The sequence below is a fragment of the Mustela nivalis genome (assembly GCF_964662115.1).
Source record: "Mustela nivalis genome assembly, chromosome: 3".
Classification (NCBI taxonomy): Eukaryota; Metazoa; Chordata; class Mammalia; order Carnivora; family Mustelidae; genus Mustela; species Mustela nivalis.
This window is the reverse complement of record NC_139022.1, coordinates 180295957-180318155: the sequence shown is the minus strand read 5'-3', so window position 1 is coordinate 180318155 and position 22199 is coordinate 180295957. Positions and strand designations below refer to the sequence as shown.

Genomic DNA, 22199 nt, shown 5'->3' with positions numbered 1-22199 from the left:
ACATGACCCCCCCATCCCCGGGGTGCAGGGGCCCAGATGGAGAGGGGTCACCCACAGGGTTGTGCCGTGGGCCCTTGGGCCATTGGGAGTAATTGCAGGGCGGCTGTCTCTGGCGTGGCCATGCTGAAGCCTTCGATGTTCCTGCAGGTTCCGCCCCTGCTGCCACAGGAGGGGTCAGCCACCAGCTCGCGGCTGTGCGAGGGTGGGGCAAGGGTCTCGGAGTCCCGACTGTGCACGGCCTGCTGGGGGATCTCGCCGTCTCGCAGGGCCTCATCTTGGGGTGCCCCCCCAGGAAGCAGGGTGGTACCTGCAGTAAGCCCATGCACACCTTCCGGGCGGGTAGAAGGACCCTGATATCCAGCCCCCCACCCCCGCCAGCAGTCGCCCCAACCGTTCTGTGGCTCTGCCTCCCACCATCTTTTGGGATGTTGTACTTGAGGGAAGATGTGAGTGAGCGTGGATGGTGGGTCTTCGCCTAGGCCTCCTGTGGCCCAGCCCCTCCAGGCTGCTGGGCTCAGGGCAGGGCCCCTGCTGTTCCCTTGTCGGCATTAGCCACTCTTCTCCTTCCTTGAAGCCAGAAGTCCCCCTTGCTCTGACGTGTCACATGTTACCTGTCCCCTGGGAGGAGGGAGCAGGCCGTTTCCAGCTGATGCGTGTTTTAGAAACAAGCTTTCCGTTGTCTTTGTCCCTGAGGCCGGCCCCCCGCAGGACGGGCACAGAAGGGCCTGTGGACCCCTAGCCTCTGTCTTCTCACCTCCGGCGTGTGTGAGGCCCGGCAGGCTGCACGTAGGGCCCGCACCGAGGCCGGGTCAGCTCCCGTAGGTGCCAGGAGGGACATGATTACTCGCGGACGGTGCAGGCGTTGTGAGAGACAAGGGTCTGGACTTCAGGATTCACCCACCTTTCAGTAGCGGTTTCCCTGCAGTTAATTGGGAAAGTAAATCCTTCACGGAAGAGAAGAGCCCTAAAACATTTCTCCGGACGGAAGAATTTCCCGCCGTTAAATGCAGACGCAGTCTTGCGGTGGCCGAGGGGCGACGCGCCGACTCAGCTCAGCCGCGCGGGCACCAGCGCTCCGCAGGGGACCGCGTCCCCCATCCGCCCGAGGTCCGTCTGCAGGGACCCGCGTTCCAAGCCACCGGACAAGTCAGGGCCCCGCGGACAGGCGAGGGTTCCGGTTCGACGTCAGGCCAAGCCACGCGTGAGCGCCCGTGGTTGAGACGAGAGCCCTGAATCGGGTGAGGAGGAGAACTCGGGCCTTGACCGTGGACGCGGTGATGGCATCGCCTTTGCTCGCGTCCCTCCTGGCTCCGCGCGTCCTGATGTCGCACCTTACGGAGAGCAGCAGCCGGGGCTGCCCACACGGACATTCTCGCTCGCGCTGTGGCCACTCCCTTCTCCCCCTGGGCAACCCGAGGCCCAGGAACTGTTTTGAGTGATTTAAAGTACTTCTCCGGGCTCACAGCCAACCGGCCCCGCACACACCTTCGGACGCCTTCACGCACTGGCATTCGACATCCTTTTTCGCTCACGTCCCTACCGTTCTTCACACGACCCTTCCCTCACACACACTTTGTGTCACACACACACTTTCCCTGGCTCGTGCTCTCCCTGACACACACACTTTCTCACATACGCACACCTCGCCTCGCACACACACTTGCTCTCTCTCACACTTTCCCTCTCCCACACGCTTTCGCTCACATGCGTGCCTGCCCTCGCACGGACACCCTGCTCTGCGCACACCTTTTCCTCCCCACGCACAAGCGGTAACACGTACACATTCATCCCAGGAAACGTCAGGGAAGAAAATGTTACACGGAGTAAACGTTCAAGATGATCGAACTTTACCCTTTAAGATACCAAGATAATGTTCTCTTTTTAAGCATTTCTTCGGCAAATCTTTCTGAAATACACTATATTCTTATCTCTTTTCTTAAGCTGACCTGAATATATTCAGGTAACTTGATTTTGTCCTAATTCTGCCTCACAATCCCAGAATCAGACACATCCGCCTCCCCCTCTTGTAATTTGTGTCTCTTCAAAAGACCGAAGTGCTCAAGCTGTGCGAGTGGCAGCGTTCGGCCTGCACCATGCATCTGCCGCAGCGCCGAGCCTGGGGTGGCCCTTCAAGCCGCGCCCGGCCCTGGGCACCGTCTGCGAGTCCGCCGGACCCTCTTCCCCAGAGCGAGCGCGGCAGCACGTGTGGAGGGGTTGGGGAGCTGGCGCGGCGGCCGCCCCGAGCGACGGTTCTGCTCTGCGGTGCCCGGTCACGAAGTGCCCGGAGAAGCAGGGGACGGGCCAGAGGGGCTGTGCTGACGGTGCCTAAGGGAACATCACTGTGGAAGAGGCCAGAGAACACGTCTCTCCGGCTTGCCCAAGGCTTCCTCACTTCCCTGACCTGGGAGGCGGCCCCGGGCCCGCAGACAGCGCCGCTTAGATGACTCGCGCCCGGCCCAGGATCTGGGGAAGGAGCCCAGGGAGTAGGAGCTGGTGCGGGGACGCCTGGCCAAGCGCCGGAGGCTCTGTCAGTCACAGTAGGAATCAAAGGGCACAGAAAGGGCTGGGGAAGACCCCAGTGATCTCGTCGGGCAGTTTTCAGAAGGTGAATGGGGGAGGTGGAGGCCAGGAGACCTGCCGGGAGACCGCTGGCCCAGCTGGACGGGAGAATCAGGGCCCTCGCGTGGGTCTGGAGGAGGAGCCCGTCCAGACTGGGTGTCTGCGCCGCAGGGGGGCATCTCTCCCTGGGGGGACCCACAGTTTGCTTTTCACTTCCTCCGAAACTGGTCATTAAAGACATGCCCTGGGGCGCCTGGGTGGCTCAGTGGGTTCAGCCACTGCCTTCGGCTCAGGTCATGATCTCAGGGTCCTGGGATCGAGCCCCGCATCGGGCTCTCTGCTCAGCAGGGAGCCTGCTGCCCCCCTCCTCTGCCTGCCTCTCTGCCTGCTTGTGACCTCTCTCTGTCAGATAAATAAAATCTTTAAAAAAAAAAAAAAAAAAGACATGCCCTTTCAGGTCTGCCGGTCCCCTGTGTCAGGACTGTTTGCTCCAGACCCTCCCTTGGCTCAAGGCCTTGGCTCTTCTCCGGGGCTAGACGTCTGCTGGTGGCTCGGGTGGCGTTTGAGTGTTAGACATCAGAGCACCGTGGCATTTTCTAGACAAAATCGGTATTTAGATCATTCCTGATGAGTGAGCGGCTCTGTCTGGTGGGGAGACCCAGGCGTATGGAGGGAGGGGACAGACAGATGTGCGGAAGCCCTCGTGGGCGCGGGAGCTCCCGAGCGGGATCTGACCAACGCCTCCTGGCACTGACAGCGCGGCCGGAGTGCCCACGGGGAGGCTCACCGCTGAGCACCCTCCCGGCCGCCGTGTGGCCCGGCCTCGCCCGCAGGACAGGACCGATGGCCGGAGGCCTCACCCACTCAGGCCCAGGGGAGTCGCTGTCTTGTTTTCAGGCTCTTTAGAAAATCATCTGTGCCCTGAGCTGTCCGGAGGAGTCTCAGATGTAACCGTTGTCCCATTAAAAATCGATTTCACAATTTTAACCTTTTTGACTTTTAACTGTTATTGTAGCCTTGTGGGTTTTTTTCCCTAAACAAATGAACCCTGTGGTATTTCCTCAGGAAATGTTACATCTAAAAACAGCATTAAACATCTTTTATACTAAAAGCATTCTGTCTTTACATAAGACTTTGTTGCATGAAAACATGAAGAGCAAATCAGGTACCAAGGAAACTGCTTTCAGAATGACCAAATGGGTACAATTCTGTGGTTTTGATAAGCGATGCCCTAATGGTTTTTAAAAAAAATTATCAATACAGTCAAAATGTCTTTGCTGTGGATGACGTTTTCTTATTAAGTTACATGTGGACCAGCTCTGTCCTTGACATGGGGACCTCCCCCATTCCCTGCAGACCCAGGAGTGCCCCCTGAGAAATCCCACATGCTCCACGGATAACCCTAAAATACAGCATTTCAGGTGCACATTTCAGAATCTGATGGGGTGGACCTTGATTGTGCCTCCTGTGACAGCAGCAGCGCCCCCACCGACAGTGTTATGTAGGGTCCCCTCGCGGGCCGGGGCAGATCCACAGTACGCTGCTGCTGTGCGACGACCGGAGGACCAGGAGCTTGCTCCAAGAGGAACCCCTACTATGCTATGGGTTTGCTGGTACCTTCCTGTCCCACAGAGACTGCTAAAATATCCAGAGAGAAGACAGAGCCCGAAAAGTGGAGGCTTCCGTGGCCAGCCTGGGGGGAGTGTCCTCCGCACCCGTCTTCATCACTGTCTTAAAGTACCTGGTCCTCTCTTGCATTTCAGGGTCTGGAATCCCTTGACACCTATATCCAGAACACACTGTCTGCCCTCTACCCACCTTTTGAGGCCACGGCAGCCACGGTTCTCTGGCAGCTCTTCAGCGTGGCGGAGAGACTCCACGGTGGGGATGGGCTGCGCTGCCTCACTGACTTCCTCATCCCAGCCAAGAGGGCTCTTCAGCACCTGCAGCAGGAAGCCTGTGTGAGTACCTGCAGGGGCCCTGCAGGGGCCAGAACCTGCGTGGGACCCTCCTCTCAGGGGACAGAGCCTATGTGATGGTTTTCCCTGCAGAAGGAGACCTGTGAGACCGTCCCCCGCAGGTGACACCTTCCTGCCCTTGACTGTAGGGAAGAGACAGGCAACGTGTTGCTTGGTACCAGAAAATATTTAAGCTGAGCACAGGGAAGGACACCAGTGACGGAGGCAGAGAACAGGAAATTAAACCAGTAATCAAAGCAGAGATCGTTCAAGTGAGGATTTGTTGTTTTCTTTCTGAAAGGAAGTTGTGAAGTTAACCTCAGCCACTTTTCTTAGAGTTTAATTCCACAAATGGAGAGATCTGCCCAGTCCACTCCAGTTTTGAGGTCCGTAAGGGTACTGGCTCAACTCTTTTCCTCTGGAGTCTGGCTCCTTTTTTCTTGGTCCCAAATGATGAGGAAGTAAGGCTCCGTGTTCCACAAACGGGACTTCGGGCCCCCGGCGGTACAGCCCGTTCCGTCCACAGGTGTCCGTTCTGGTTCCTCCAGTGAACTTTCACCGGAGTCTTTACACCCAGCCTAACACACTTCTTAGGTGCTTAGTTTGTTTCTGGGTTTTTTTCTCCTGAGTGGTTTCCCATTGTACAGACTGTACCACAATTTGTTTACCAATTCATGGATTGATAGACATTTAGGTGGCTTCTAGTTTTAGAATATTATGTATAAAATCACCATAACCCTTTGCGTACAGGAATCTGCGTGAGCTTGTCTTCTGGGGTAAATAGCAGAAAGTGTGATTGCTGGGCCACTTCAAAACTCTTTTCCAACTGGCCACACCATCGTGCACTCCCATCAGGGGCTGTGGAGAGCTTCCGGTGCGTGGCACCCTCACCCAAACCTGCTGTTGTCAGCCTCTTCAGTTCCACCCGCCCCGTCACATGTGCAGGGGTGTCCCATGCAACGTCGTGGTATGGTCTGCAACTCGGTGACAGCTGCAGACGTGATGTCTCTCTTCCTGGACTTCTTTCGTATACCCTCCTTGTGACGTGTCGATTCTAATCTTTTATCCATCTTAAACACTGGATTGTCATTTATTCTTTTTCTTCATTAAAATAACTTGATGTATTTTTTTAATATCCAATCAGATAATTCCAAATATATAAGGTCACAAAAGCAGATTTTTGTCTGGAAGGGCCAGGACTGGGGTTAGGCAAACAAAGTACACGGCATGAAACCTAAGGAGAGCACTCACTGACAGGCGTCTGCAGCATCTTCTCAGTGAGTTCTCAGAGTTCTTTACATATTTTGGATACAAGTTCTTTATCATATATATAGTTTGCAAATATTTTCTCCCAATCTGTGGCTTACCTTTTAATTTCCTTAGTATTGTTTTTGGAAGAGTCAAAGTGTTTAATGGTGATGAAGTTCTCTATTTTTTTTTTTTTTTTTTTTTGCTTTCTGTGTCCTGTCTAAAAACTTTCTTTTAGGCCTAAGATCCATTTTGAGTTACTTTTTATATATGGTGTGAGGTAAGCATCAAGTTTGTTTTTGCCTATGTCTATCCTGCTTCAACACCATTTGTTGAAAGGGCCATCTTTTCTCCGTTGGCACCCAGGCAACTTTGTTGAACATGAACTGTCAGTACAAGTGTGCATCTGTTCTGAGACTCTGTTCTGTTCCACTGACCTTTCCTCTTTCCTCCAGTACCATGGTTTTGATTACTGACCCTTTATAGTGAGTCCTGAAATCAGCCGCTGTAAGGTCTCCAAGGCCAAACACTTTGTTCTTCCTTTTTAAAATTGTTTAGTTATTCTAGTTTCTTTGCATATCTATATAAAATTGAGAATCCGTTGATTTATGCAAAACTTTTTAGGAGTTTTGACTAAGATTGCTTTAAAGCCATAGATTTGTTTGGAGGAAAAAGGTCTTGGGATATCTTTTCTGTTGGTTGTTTTCAAGGCAGTCTTAAAACCACTGCCAGCCAAGTGGTAGGTATAGTGCGGTGAGCTGCTGGGAAGCGAGATCTTGAGCTGTGCACTGGGGTGTGCGGGTCAGCGGCTGCTGCAGTGCGCTGGGCTCCCCAAACGAGCAGGGGTCCGGTACCCACCGCACCCTTCAGACAAGCATTGCTTCATGGCACCTGTGAGACTTTCTGGTGTTGGAGTAAATGAACTGAGAAGGTAATTCATGGAACTTAAGCCTAACTATTTCCAAAGTCCTGCGCCACATACTCTGTGTTCTAAAAAGAGTCATCAAGTGCAGTGGACATAAGGGTCACTGTGTGTCAAAGGAAGCGCCAGAAGTGCTCATGTCTGGTCACAGTATGCCCCTGTGTGGTGAGTACGGAGGCCACCCGTGGGTCAGCCTTGTGGGTGCTGCCCGAACAGTCCTCCAGGAAGGAACGATCTGTGTCAGGGACATAGGTAACTCGAACCCACAAACTGAGCCCTGCATCCTAGTTATAAAGCCGTCGAACATGAGTTGTAGGAAGCCATCTTGGGAAAAATGCCAAGACCATCGCAGGCTACTTCGTGGACCTGAAGTTCAAGGGTGAAGATCTACAAAACATGGAGGATTTAGCTCAAGAAATGGAGACACGGTTTGGCTAGTGTTTTGATCATGTGCTTGTGAATGACACTTGCAAGACGCCTGTGCCCAGCTGTCCACACCTGAGAAGACCCAGGAGCTCTCTCAGTGGGTCCAGCAACGTGGGCTTCCCCCGATACCAAGTCTTCGGGAGGCCTCCTGCTCCGTGCTGCAGCTCTGACAATATTCACTGATTACAGCGTTCTGGAAAACAGCTGCAATCTGAAACAGCCCTGTGTGCCCCGTTGTAATATGGGAAACTTTAAATGTAGCACAGTTTATTAATTATCTCATTTGAAATGTATACAGAGTTACCCCCTACGCTTTCAGGGAGAAAAGGATTCCTTTACCTCCTATACCACAGTGGTAAGAGTGCAGACGGTGTTAGGCACCAAGTATGAGGACTTTCCATAGGGTTAGTAGGTCTTTGTACAGCTCAGATAAAAGAGCTTCCCTAAATTAAATAAGTAGTATTTAATTTCAAAAAAGGTGTAAGATCTTTATTAATCAATACCTTTTATTACTCCGTTGATACTGAAGTAGGGCTTTGAAAAAAACTATCACTGGACTACTTTGATTTATTAAATTCTTTGGAATTTTTTAAAGGTTTTATTTATGTTATTTAACAGAGAGACAGAGAAAGAGCATGCAAGCAGAGGGAGCCGCAGAGGGAGAAGCAGACTCCCGGCTGAGCAGGGAGCCCGAAGCGGGGCTCAATCCCAGGACCCTGAGATCATGACCTAACCTGGAGGCAGTTGCTTAACCAACTGAAAGAAACACCTGGGCGTCTTCTTAGAAAGTCTTTAACCTAGAATGACCATGGTCGAGAAATGACCAAGGATGTCCTAGATTTGTTTCTTTGTATGAAGTAGTCTATGCAGAGGATATTTTCCTTTGAGATTATGTACCTTTTGCAAATTTAAAGGGTATTGATTGATAAGAAACAGAGATCACCCACAGCACAGGGAACAAAAATGCCTGTCCCCTTTCAAAGTTGTGTTTTGAAACCTATTTTGACCTAATGTTTTGCCTTCTTTCTTCTGTTAAGTTTCTTTTTCCTTTCATTTTAATCATTAGTCATCCCCCTTCCCACTTACAAAATTGCTGATTTCTGAAAAGCCCGTATGAATAATACTACTATTTAATATAAGTGCATACTTCCAAGTACAAATAGCACAAAATGAAACTTAGTGTTATCTTCACCGTTTGTATAGTTATAGTGCTTTTTTCTCTTTAATAAAGAAATTAAAATTTGATCCTGTGTATGACATAGGAGAAAATGAACTTATCTCAACAACTATGAATGTAAACATATTTTAGTTAATATAAATCAAGGCAGTTTTTATCTGTTCACCTGCTATTGTCAGAGTATGTAGCTTAGAGAGCAAACTAATCATATTAATTTTAAGGTAAGTTGTCATGTTAACCTAATATTCCAACAACTACCATTCTTCCTTCCCTTTATAGATATAGAGTCACTTGTTACTTTATAGTAACTTTATAGTTACTATATAGTTACTTTATAGATATACAGTCACTTTAGAGTCACTCATTAGCTTATTTGTAACTTTATTTCATTACAGTTTGGCTCAAAAAATGTCTGGGGAAGTTAAAAGTAGTCAGAAAGTTATAAAAATAGAATGTTTGCATGACACAGGGAAGCAGGGGCAGGGGACCACAATAAGGAAAATAAAATTAAATCTTAGAGTATACATCTTCCAAGTACACATGGAATGGTTTCCAAAATTTGATAAAATTCCGGTCAAATTTTACAATTAGGGGATGTACATGTACTTCAAGAGTGTATAAAACTAGAGAATATTAGAGAACTTGCACTTTTATTCTGTGCATTTACTGAAATTGACCAGAACTGGCCATTAGTCGTAGATGGCAATAAATCCAGAGGACGGCTGTGGGAAGACCGGTGCGATAAAACTGCAGATCAGTGATAACAACACCACCCTGACATTTGGAAAATTGTACGTGTACTCCTGAGTAGAGGAAGGGTCAGAGGATAACAAAGGAAATTGGCTGGTCAGCGGGTGAGCCCTGTTTCTAGGTAGGTATAGAAGTGTGTGAGAATTTTCCTGCTGCTAAAACCAACCAGAAAAATCCTACATAAAAGAAAAGTTATCCTTTCCTTTAAAGCCATCTGACAGCTGTTGATACACAAAGACCTAACTAAATCGTGGAGAGACAACGACTTCCTAAGCTCTGCATGAGAACGCCCAGGGCCAGTTACCGAGACCACGGGGAGAGCAAAGGAAGAGCAGCCGTAACGGGGAAGGACCATGCGTGCTCAGACGGGAAGAAACCGAACGTAAGACATTTCAGTCTAGCCTTACATGTAGGTCCTCAGCCATCTGGAGTCGATGTGCGTGTATGGTGAATGGCAGTGGTCCGTTTTCCGTTTGTCCCCTTAATCTATGTATCTGCTTCTGTGCCAGAACCACACTGTTTTGGTTATGACAGCTTTGTAATAGAGCTTGAAGTCTCAACTGTATTACCTGGGCTTTGTTTTTCTTTTTCAAGGTTGCTCTGGCTATTCGGGGTCTTTGTGGTTCCACACACACTTTAGGACTGTTCCAGCCCCATGAAAGATGCTGCTGGTGTTTTGGTAGGGACGGTGTTGAATGTGTAGGTCCCTTTGGGTAGTGTGGACATTTTACAATACTTGTTCCTCCAAACCATGAGCGTGGATGTCTCCAGCTCCTTGTGTCGTCTTCCACTTCTCTTGTCAGCGTTCTGTAGTTCTTGGGGTAGAGGTCTTCCACCTCTTGGTTAGGTTCATCCCTAGATATTGTTTTTGGTGCAATTGTAAATAGAATTGTTTTCTTAACTTTCTGCTGCTTTATCATTAGTGCATATAAATGCAACAGATTTCTGTACATTGATTTCATATCCCTCACCCTCACTGAATTCATTTATCAGTTCTAGTCATCTTTTGGTGGAGTCTTTCAGGTTTTCTATATGTAGTGTCATGTCGTCTGCAGATAGTGGAAGCTTTACTTCTACCTCATGGATTTGGATGTCTTTTATTACTTTTCGTTGTCTGACTGCTGTGGCCAGGACTTCCAGTGCTACCTTGAATTACAGTGGCGAGACTGGATTTTCCCTGTCTTGTTCCTGACTTTAGGGGGAAAGCTCTCAATCTGTCACCAGTAATGTTAGCTCTGTTCCCTCTACACCTACTCCCTGGAGGGTTTTATCATGAACAGATGTTGTACTTACTCTGATGCTTCCTCTGCATCTACTGAAACGATTGTATGGTCTTATCCTTTGTCTCACTGGTGCAGTGTAGCATGTTGGTTGATTTGCAAATATTGAACCACCCTTGCAACCAGAAATAGATCCACTAGATCATGGTGAAAGGTATTTTTTAATGTATTGTAGGATTTGGTTTGCTAGTGTTTTCTTGAGGATTTTTACATCCAATATCCAAGACATTGGCCTGTAGCTCTCTTTCTGTTGTGCCTTTATCTGGTTTGGGAGTCAGCGTAAAGCCAGCCTCAAGCAATGAATTTGGGGATTTTCCTTCCTCTTCTCTACTTGGACTAATTTGAGAACAATAGGGATTAACGCTTCTTTAAGGGTTTGGTAGAGTTTGCCTGTGAAGCTCTGTGGCCCTAACCCTAAATGTGAGACCTGAAACTGGGAAAATCCTAGAAAAGAGCACAGGCAGTAATCTCTCTAACACAGGTTATAGGAACATTTTCCTAGGAATGTCTCCTAAGTCAAGGGAAATAAAAGCAAAAATAAACTATTGGGACTTCATCAAAATAAGAAGCTATCTGCACAGGGAAGCGAACAACTGACAAAACGAAAAGGGAACCTGCTGATGGGCGAGGGCGTTTAGGAATCATATCCATTAGGAGCTTAATAGCCAAAATATTGGTATATATAGAAGTTATACAATGCTGCACCCCCCCCAAAAAACAAATAATCTGATTAAAATAGGCAGAATTCATAAACAGACATTTCTCCAAAGACATGCAGACAGGCAACAGACAGATATAGATATAGAAAAGATACTCAGCATCACTCGGCATCAGAGAAATACAAATCAAAACCACAGTGAGACACCACCTCACACCAGTCAGAACGGCGAAAATCAGCAACACAAGAACACATATTGGTGAGGATGTGGAGAAAGGGGACCCTCTTACACTGGTGGTGGGAATGCAAGCTGGTGCAGCCACTCTGGAAAACAGCGTGGAGGTTCCTCAGAAAGCTGAAAATAGAGCTGCCCTACGACTCCGTAATCGATGGTTCAGTATTTATCCAAAGAACATGAAAACATTAATTCAGAGACATACATGCACCCTTATGTTTATCGCATTATTTATAATAGCCCAACTATGGAAGCAGCCCAAGGGTCCACTGATAGAAGAACGGATAAAGAAGATGTAGAGCGCACACGCGCACGCGTGCACACATGCACACACGCACACACGCATGTGCACACACACACGCGTGCGCGCACACACGCCAGGATATCACTCAGCCATAAAACAAAATGAAATCTTGCCATTTCCAACAGCATCAGTGGAGCTAGACAGTATCACGCTGAGCAAAATCAGTCTGAGAAAGACAAATACCTTGTGATCTCACTCACGTGTGGCAGTTAAGAAACAAAACAAATGAGCAAAGAAGAAAACAAGAGAGACCAACCAAGAAACAGGTTCCGAACGTTGGAGAATATGCTGATGGCTTCCAGAAAGGAGACAGTGGGAGCGTGAGTGAGGCGGCGATGGGACGGGGTGAGCGTGGGACGGGCAGCAGCGCGGTAGGTACTAAACCGTAACCCTGAAGCTGGTATTACGCTGTATGTTAACAAACTGGAATGAAAATAAAATTTTTAAGAATATGACAACAGAAACACAAAGTATGGAAGGAAGTAAACTGAACTATATGTTCTTACATTGTTTTTTTGTTTTGTTTGTTTTTTGTTTTTTGTTTTCTTTTTAAATATTTTATTTATTTATTTGACAGACAGAGATCACAAGCAGGCAGAGAGGCAGGCAGGGAGAGAGGAGGAAGCAGGCTCCTCGCTGAGCAGAGAGCCCGATGCGGGACTCGATCCCAGGACCCTGAGATCATGACCTGAGCTGAAGGCAGAGGCTTAACCCACTGAGCCACCCAGGCGCCCCTTTACATTGATTAAAGTAACAAAGTGTAACTTGAATAGTATCGTGATGAGTTAGAGACGCATGTGGTAATCTTGACAGCGACTACTGAAAACAATAAAAAATCAGCAGAGGAGAGAAATGGATCCAAAACATAGAAGAGAGAATAAAAGGAGAATGAAGGAACGACGGGCTAATAGAGAGTCCATGCAAAGGTGACAGATTTAATCCAACCGTATTTGTAATTATAGTAAATGTAGTTAAAGGAACTAAAGTTCCAACTGAAAGGCCGATATTGTGAGACTCAAAGGAAAAGGCAAGACCACCTAAATGCTGGTTATAAGGAATGCCCTTTAGCTATGAAGACATGCAAAGGCTGACGGGAAAAGATACTCCATTACACATGGGAAGTTCGGTGGTGGTCTTACTGTCAGACAAGTCGGCTCAGAGTCTACTGGAGATACTCTCTCTCCCTCTCCCTCTGCCCCTCCCCTTGCTCATGCACAGGTACTCTCTAAATCAATCAATCGATCGATCAATCAATAAAATCTTTCTTTAAAAAAAGTAGGATGCCTCGTCATTTAAGCCTCTGGTTCTTCGTTTCACCTCAAGTCATGATCTCAAGGTTGTGAGGTCAGGCACCCCCCTTAGCACAGTCTGCGTGTCCCTTTTGCCTCCCTGTGCTCACGTGCACGCGCACGCTCTCTCTCTCTCATAAATACATAAACTCTTTCAAAAATAAACTAAAAATAATTTATCATAGCTTCCAAATGAGTAAGATACCTAGGAATAAATTTAAACAAAGATATGAAAGACTTGTATCCAGACAACTGCAGAATGTGGCTGAAGGAAAATACAGGAAGGCTTGAGACATAGAAAGACCCTGTGTTCATGGGCTGGAGGGTTCAACACTGTTCAACAGCGTTAGGCAACACTGTTTGCCATCTCTCTCAAAGTCACAGCAATGTCTTTTTTTTTTTTTTTTTTTTAAAGATTTTATTTATTTATTTGACAGAGAGAGATCACAAGCAGGCAGAGAGGCAGGCAGAGAGAGAGAGGAGGAAGCAGGCTCCCTGCCAAGCAGAGAGCCCGATGCGGGACTCGATCCCAGGACCCTGAGATCATGACCTGAGCCAAAGGCAGCGGCTTAACCACTGAGCCACCCAGGCGCCCACAGCAATGTCTTTTGCAGAAATAGAAAACTCTATCCTAAAATTCCTGCGGAATCTCACGAGAGTCCAAGTAGCCAGTGGGACGGAGAGGGAGCCCAGAAGGAGACGGTTACTTATAGGGTCACATGATGTCTGTGAGGCACAGGGTCTACGCGCTACGACTGAATGTTTGTGTCCCCCACGAAACGTGTCTGGTGAAACCTCCCTTCCACAGCGATGGCGTTACCAAGTGGGACCTCTGGGAAGCGACTCAGTCAACCACGTTCATGCTTGTCCAGAGAGCACCCTTGCTCCTTCTGCCGCATGCGAGGACATGGCAAAATCTGGTCATCTTTGAACCAGGAAGCTGGCCCTGGCCAGACAACACACCTGCCAACACCTTGATCCTGGACTCCCAGGCTCCAGGACAGTGAGAAAGAAATTTCTGTTTTTAAAGTTACCCCATCTATGGTATTTTTGTTACAGCAGCTTGAACGGCCCGAGACACCCAGTTAGTGCTCGCGGGCTCTTGTCAAGATGCCGAGAACAAGAAATCCTCCTGCTACTCTCTTCCTGTGACAGGAGGATTTGCACCTTGACCCGGCCTGTCTGCCCAGCGAAGCCAAGTGGGACAAGGGAGAGAAACAGAGCGCCAGGGACAGCTTTGGGGCCCCTACTTGGACCAGGTCTGAAGCTTCTCTCCTCCAGACTTCCCAGCAATTGGAGACAAACTCATCTTAAAACCCAGAGAGCTTTGATCCATCCGTGCACCATGCCCACGGTCACTCGTCCCTGGGCCCGCCCTCCCCGTTCCGGTCCCCTGGCACCTGGCTGAAGTCCTGCTACCTCTCACAGGCCAGGAGAGCCACGGCTCTGCTCTCCAGCTCCCGCCCCTGACCGAGCCTGTGCAGAATCTCTGTGCTCTGCGACCCCGCAGTAGTCGGCGCTCACCACTCATCAGCCTGCACTGGGACTGTCGGGGTGGCCGTGCTCAGCAGTCCTGGACAGGGGTAAAGACCACAGGCTCTGGGGGAGGACGATGCAGGGTCTCAAGTTCTATGAGACCCAGAGCAGTCATCGCTCTGATGCTTGATTTTGTTCGTCTGTGCAGACGCATATCGGCAGGCAGCTTATGGTCACTCCGACCCACATCTCTTGCTGCCTCCCACGGCAGAGACCTCCACCTTCCCAGCATGCCCTGTAACCGGGGGCGATCACTGGCTCCCTTATTGCCAGCGACAGATAAGGAGATGTCTGCTGGGCTGAGATGCTTATGAAAGCGTGTCCCCTCGAAAGGAAGCACACATGAAGCCACTTCGCCCTGCTCGGGTACAGTGACCAGCACCAGGATGAAACACGGGTACACAGCGGCTCTGAAACAAGAGCACCTGGTTCTTGAAGGGGTCGCTGAGCCGCTGCTGAGCCTCTGCTCCGGCCGTGGGACCTGTCTCCTTCCCGTTTCGCTGGGCGGGTTCATCCTCTCCATCGCTGTCACCGGGCATCTTGTGACCTGAGGCCCAGAGGATCTCGTGGGGTCAGGTTCGATGCCATGATGCGTGCGGCGTGCTGGTGGAAAACGGTCGCGTTGTCCCAGTCAGCTGCTCAAGGCCGCGGCACGGCGTCTGCATCCCACAGCGGGGACTGGCGGTGCCGGCAACAGACACTGGGCACCTTGCCGCCTAATGGAACCTCTGCTGCCGGGGCTGAAGCTCCACTCCGGCGTGGTCGCAGCTGGCAGCGGGCAAGGAGCAGAGCCAAGCGGCCTGGCGGCACCACCCCCGCCACAAGGCTTCTTCCAGCCATGCCTTGTGGGATCTGGACAGAAGAGAGGCCGGGATGGGGCGTGCCAGAGCTACACAGCCCTGCCACACTCTCCACGCTGAGTCCACGCAGAACCTCCAAGAAGGGGGCCCCTGCCAGTGACCGTTGGCCTTGGCCCCTCTGCTTCCAGAACTTTTTGTCATGAAGCTCGTTCCTGGGCCCCTGCATTCCTTTAGACCACAGCCCAAGTTGAACTTCTCTCCATGGTGGCCCTTGGGATTCTCATTGCTGCTAGACCCAGGAATGGACGATTCCGGGACCTTCGTGTCCAGGATGGGGCGGGCTCTGGTCACACAGCAAGGACACTGGCCATACTTGTGTGCCCCAGGGGGCCTCCCAGGTGCCCCACATGGCCACACCCTTCAACTTCTGTGGCCTCAGATCCTGCAGAAGTATGTGACCCCCAGGTGGGGCTCCAGTCCCAGCGATGGGCTTGGTGTTTTAATTCGAGCAAAACGCTGGGGAGGGGGGAGTATGTATCTAACAATGGTCTGTGTGAAGAGTTTCTCACAGCACAGGAAATGCTGCTACCATGCACTGTCGTACGTGTGTGATGGGCTTGCGACCGTTAGAAATAAAACCATAAGATACCTAGGAATAAACCTAACCAAAGAGACACAGAATTTATACTCAGAAAACTATAAAGTACTCATGAAAGAAATTGAGGAAGACACAAAGAAATGGAAAAATGTTCCATGCTCCTGGATTGGAAGAATAAATATTGTGAAAATGTCTATGCTACCTAAAGCAATCTACACATTTAATGCAATTCCTATCAAAGTACCATCCATCTTTTTCAAAGAAATGGAACAAATAATGCTAAAATTTATATGGAACCAGAAAAGACCTCGAATAGCCAAAGGGATATTGAAAAAGAAAGCCAACGTTGGTGGCATCACAATTCCGGACTTCAAGCTCTATTACAAAGCTGTCATCATCAAGACAGCATGGTACTGGCACAAAAACAGACACATAGATCAATGGAACAGAATAGAGAGCCCAGAAATAGACCCTCAAATCTATGGTCAACTCATCTTCGACAAAGCAGGAAAGAATGTCCAATGGAAAAAAGACAGCCTCTTCAATAAATGGTGCTGGGAAAATTGGACAGCCACATGCAGAAAAATGAAATTAGACCATTTCCTTACACCACACACAAAAATAGACTCAAAATGGATGAAGGACCTCAATGTGCGAAAGGAATCCATCAAAATCCTTGAGGAGAACACAGGCAGCAACCTCTTCGACCTCTGCCGCAGCAACATCTTCTTAGGAACAACGCAAAAGGCAAGGGAAGCAAGGGAAAAAATGAACTATTGGGATCTCATCAAGATCAAAAGCTTTTGCACAGCAAAGGAAATAGTTAACAAAATCAAAAGACAACTGACAGAATGGGAGAAGATATTTGCAAACGACATATCAGATAAAGGACTAGTGTCCAGAATCTATAAAGAACTTAGCAAACTCAACACCCAAAGAACAAATAATCCAATCAAGAAATGGGCAGAGGACATGAACAGACATTTCTGCAAAGAAGACATCCAGATGGCCAACAGACACATGAAAAAGTGCTCCCTATCACTCGGCATCAGGGAAATACAAATCAAAACCACAATGAGATATCACCTCACACCAGTCAGAATGGCTAAAATCAACAAGTCAGGAAATGACAGATGCTGGCGAGGATGTGGAGAAAGGGGAACCCTCCTACACTGTTGGTGGGAATGCAAGCTGGTGCAGCCACTCTGGAAAACAGCATGGAGGTTCCTCAGAATGTTGAAAATAGAACTGCCCTATGACCCAGCAATTGCACTATTGGGTATTTACCCTAAAGATACAAATGTAGTGATCCAAAGGGGCACGTGCACCCGAATGTTTATAGCAGCAATGTCCACAATAGCCAAACTATGGAAAGAACCTAGATGTCCATCAACAGATGAATGGATCAAGAAGATGTGGTATATATACACAATGGAATACTATGCAGCCATCAAAAGAAATGAAATCTTGCCATTTGCGACAACATGGATGGAACTAGAACGTATCATGCTTAGCGAAATAAGTCAAGCAGAGAAAGACAACTATCATATGATCTCCCTGATATGAGGAAGTGGTGATGCAACATGGAGGCTTAAGTGGGTAGGAGAAGAATAAATGAAACAAGATGGGATTGGGAGGGAGACAAACCATAAGTGACTCTTAATCTCACAAAACAAACTGAGGGTTGCTGGGGGGAGGGGGTTTGGGAGAAGGGGGTGGGATTATGGACATTGGGGAGGGTATGTGCTTTGGTGAGTGCTGTGAAGTGTGTAAACCTGGTGATTCACAGACCTGTACCCCTGGGGATAAAAATATATGTTTATAAAAAATAAAAAGTTAAAAAAAAAAAAAAAAAAAAAAAAGAAATACACGGGGAAAATAATGACACGAAACACACATAAATGTCACCAACACTGACCTCTGGGGGTTGATGTGGGGATTGTTTCTGAGCCCTCCAGGTTTTGCAATACACAGGTATTATTTTGCAGTTTGAAAATTGGAATTTTTTTGAAAGAATAAGTTTTTTTTTATTTTTTGATAAGGTTATACATATTCGGAAGTGTCTACATGACATGTATCACGTGTTTTCTCAGTTTTTAACTTAGTGTTAGGAAACTCACCACTAGAGCATACCATTTTGGATTCAAAAATATATTTCATTGAACATTCTGGATGGCACAGAAGATGTACTTGTATGGCTCCAGGTGCCTGGCAAGTACAAGCTGCATCCTTGCCGGACCCTGCCCCCGCCCCCGCCGTGGGCTCCCAGAAGGCTGGACGGTGACCCCTTAGTAAGGCCTAGGGCGCGCGGGGCAGGAACCCCGGTGACGAGGCCTTGGCTCTTGGGGACATACAGTTATTCATGGCATGGTTTCCAACTCCAGATGGATGAAAACACTGTTTTCTAGACCTCGACTCTGAGGCAAACTCATATAAAATAAATGCAAGAGGCAACCTTTGGTAAGATTTTAAACACTTAAGTTGTAAGGAAAGAAAAGATATCACAGAATTCAAGAAATTCAACTGTGTAAAACGTAAGCTTCTATAGAAAGGAAAGGAACATGACTACAAAACAAGTAAATGCATAACACAGGCAAACTTTTGCTAATGGTGAGGACAAAAAAATTATTGTTTTGTTAAATTTTTTTAAAAACCTCACAACACAAAGAGGGCAAAAACAAGCCCACAGTCCATAAAAGGAACAGAAATACATACAGAAGCTTTACGGAAAAGAAACATATCAAAATGCAAATTAAAACAACAGTATCCACAGTCTATATACTGATTTAGAATGAGACTCCTCGGTGGCAAGCCTCAGGCCAAGGAGCCCTGGTGACGCCGTCACATTGGCTCGTCACTGCCGGCAGCGGGTCTTTGGGTGGCAGAGTAGTCATACTGCCGAGAAGCAGGAGAGACATTAGTGATCTTTTATCCTTAACCCTAATCCCAGAAATGTTTCCTAAAACAATAATTCAAAGGAAAAAGAGATGGTATCAGGGGACATTGCCTGCATTTAGTGTTTAGGGTAGACAGAGCTAGCAGCACGGTAGATCCCCAACCACAGAGGACAGGCGAGCCCCAGCAGGCCCGCGGCGGTGAGGGCGGGCTGCGGGGCCATGTGTGGGTCGTTCCCGCGGGTTAGAGGAGTGTGTCGTGCATGCACAAGGGAAAGGGAAGCCACAGAGCTTGAGATGGATCAGAATGAGGCTACTTTTTTTCATCTCCTCTATTATAATAATAATGTTTGTGCAGTAAGAGTGCTGGAGTGGGGAGAAGCAGGGTGTGTGGTGACTGAGTTGGTGCGGGAGAAGGTGGTCCCAGGTTGGGACCTGCAGGTGCGGTCCCTGACACGTCAGGGGTCCCGCACCTTGTTCCCCAGGCTGCTGGACGTTCTCACGCCCCTGTCAGACGCTGCCTGTGTCTGCCTTAGTCCTGCAGCCTGAACCTCTTCCACAGCAGGTTCTTTTCCAAGATGTGCTTCACAGCTGCCCCACACAATCCACAGCCGAGCTGCAAAGTTCCCGGGCCCCGTCGCACTAGGGGAAGGACCCCATCGCATTGGGCAGGAGCCTACAGCCAATATCGTTGGTGTCCACACGGGTCCCACCATCCTCTCATGGTGCCCCCCGACCCTGCGATTCCAGAAGTAGCCCTCCTCCCGGGGGCCTGCCTGTGGGTGCCTGGGAAAGCCAGAAGGGCCGTGGAGCTCAGCCTGAGGCTGGTGAGGAAAGAATGCGAGGCCCAGCCCTCCCCCGGGTGGGGACAGCTCCCAGGAGAGATTCACCAGAGCCCCCAGCTGCCTGTGCTGGGACCGCCTGGACGGTCCCCCACGGCTCTCTCTCTCCTGTCCCGCAGCCCACGTCCCCCCAGCCTCCCACAGGGAGCTCCAAAACAGAGGTCTAACCTTCCCTCTCTCGTCCCAGGCCAGGTACACAGGCCTCATCTTCGTGCACGAAGGCTGGCCGCTGTGCATCCGTGAGAAGGTGGTGGTGCAGCTCGCGTCCCTCCACGGAGTCAGGCTCAGGCCCGGGGACTTCTACCTGCAGGTCACATCAGGGCGGAAGCGGTCAGCCAGGCTGGTTTTAAAATGCCTCTCCCAGCTTGGACGGGGCTCAGAGGAAGTCACTGTCCCGGAGGCCATGTACGGCTGCGTCTTCACAGGAGAGTTCCTGGAATGGCTGAACGGGGAGCGGACCAGTGTCCCCTTACAAAACTGCTTGCTGACCTCAGGCTCCGCCGTCTTCCGCACCCCGTGGAGCAGCGTCACAGACCCCATCTTTCTACCTACATTCAGAGCTGTCCCGCCCCCCTGCAGCTGTCCTGGGCCTGAGTGGCCGCCCCCACAAAGCCCCTCCACGGCTCTGGCCCCGGCGTCCGCAGTGGCCAACACCCGTCCCCGGGAGGCCACCCCTCCCAGTAGCACCGCAGCCCTGCCCCACTGCCAAAGACACCCTGGCAGTGACCAGCCCAGCCTCCAACATTCTCCAGGAAGAGCTGGGTGTGAAGGCCCTCGGAGCCCGTGTGGGAGCTCCAATGGAGGCCTCGTAGGGGTTGGGCCCTCAGAGCTGGGCCCCCGGGAAGGTCCAAGCAGGAGCCTGGACGCCACAGACAAAAGTGACAACCCCCAGTCCCTCACTGTCTGTGAGGACATGGGCAGCCCAAGCTCCAGAAGGCGGTTGCCCAGGGACACAGCCAGCGTGGAGAGCAAACGTTGGTTCAGAACATCCTACATGGAGGCGCTGCAGAACCCCATGCCCCTGGGTTCCAGTTCTGAAGAGTCCCTTGGAGACGAGGCCTGCGGCTCCCAGACCACGCGGGCCGGGACAGCAGCCGGCCCAGCCCCAAAGGAAACGCCCAGCCCCTGGGGAGACTCCACGGGGATCCCAAGTCAGGAAAAACGTCCAGGAGCCACAAGGAGCACCCTTCCCCAGAGGTCTCGGTCCTGGGACAGGGCCCTCAGGAGCCGGCGAGGCGACGCCCGGCGGGCCTCTCACCACTCAGTCGGCAGCGGGCTGGGAGAGCTCCCAGGGGGACAGGCCGAGGAGACCAGAGGCGCACGCTCCGGCCGCTCACCCCGCTCCGGGGCCCAGAGTCCAGGTAAGGTCCAGCCCCTGGCCCTTCCCACTCCCCCCACCCCTGCTCCCGCACCCCTCCCCCCCCATGTCCCCAACCACACGGACCACTGGAAAGGGCGTCCACACGTGCTCCGTGTCTGTAGCTGCCACAGCAAATACCGCAGACCAGGTGACTTCAGACACCTTTCCCGTTGGTTCTGGGGCCAGCAGGATGAAACCAAGGCCCTGGCAGGGCCATTCTCCCTCCAGAGGCTCTAGGGAAGGGTCCTTCCAGCCGCAGGGCTCCCCCGACCCAAACGTCTTCGGCCCACGTGTCTCTCCACCGAGCCTTCCCCTCCTTTCTCTCACAAGGACACCCAGCTTTGGGTTCAGCGTCCGCCGTCCACTTCATCATGCACACCTGCAAAGACCCTTTTCCAAGTAAGGTGATACTCACAGGTTCTGGGCAGACCCGGCCTTTTGGGGTCACCGCTCCCCCTGCCACATTGCGTGGCCGCTCCTTTTCTGAGTACGTTGGATGCTTGTGGTCACCAGCACCAGCCCCGAGTTGCACAGACCCTGGCGGCCCGCACAGCCTGCCGGACTGTCCCCTTCCTGCTGGAGGTCTCTCCCGTGTCGCTCTGGAGGGTTAGGGACTTCTGCAGGGACTTCAGGGGCGGAAAGAACAGGCCTCGGGGGGGTGAGCCTTGCTCCTGGCACCGGGAGGGGCGGGGCCGGTGGGCGACATCCGGCCTGCCCGTCCGGGCCCGCGGGGCCCTGGCTCACAGCCCGGGATGGGCCTGCTGCTCCCGAGGGTGCCAGCCCCCGCCTGAAATTCTGATGGGATCCGAACGGCGCAGAGCAGCACGGAAACACCACAGAAGTTCTGCCGTGAAGCTGTCGGCTTGGGGTTGGCACTTTCTGAGAACACTCACCCCTGCAGCTGGAGTTGAAGCGGTGACTCCCTGAACATTGTTCCAAGGCCGAAGCTTTCCTGTTTGTACTGGGGAGAAAACGCCGGACGACACCGGGGAAACTCACGTCCGCAGCTTGTGTCAGTGAGGAGACAGCCTGTGTCTTCACCGTGAGCCTCACTCGGAAACGCAGTCGAGTACAAGTCTCTGTAGTGAGCGGTGCCCGCCGTGCAGGCGCTGTCCGTGGACATGCAGGCTCCGTGTCTCCGGACAGGGCAGCAGCACGGAACACGCGGTCGGACGGTGCCCAAGGTGCCTGGCGTCAGGCGGCGGTGGGTTTCTCTCGTACAAACCAGCGTCACCGTGGGGAAGCCAGGTTCGGCCTGCCGGCTCCCTGTGTGTCAGGGGGTCTTGTCGTCTGAGACGTGGCATTCTCAAGTAGTCATTTCTCTGGGGGCCCGAGGAGCTGCGCCTCAGCTCCAGAAGCCACG

At 50.6% G+C, this 22199-nt stretch overlaps 1 protein-coding gene across 5 annotated transcripts in view; it reads left to right on the top strand.

Moving 5' to 3' along the window:
- Window positions 1-22199, top strand: part of PLEKHG4B (pleckstrin homology and RhoGEF domain containing G4B) — an 82993-nt gene that overhangs the window by 14666 nt on the left and 46128 nt on the right. For all 5 annotated transcript variants that reach the window (XM_082724615.1, XM_082724616.1, XM_082724614.1 and 2 more), the window contains 2 exons: window positions 4323-4520; window positions 19664-20837. In XM_082724615.1, the coding sequence (XP_082580741.1) occupies window positions 4323-4520; window positions 19664-20837 (1372 nt within the window). The remainder of the gene's footprint in view (window positions 1-4322; window positions 4521-19663; window positions 20838-22199) is intronic.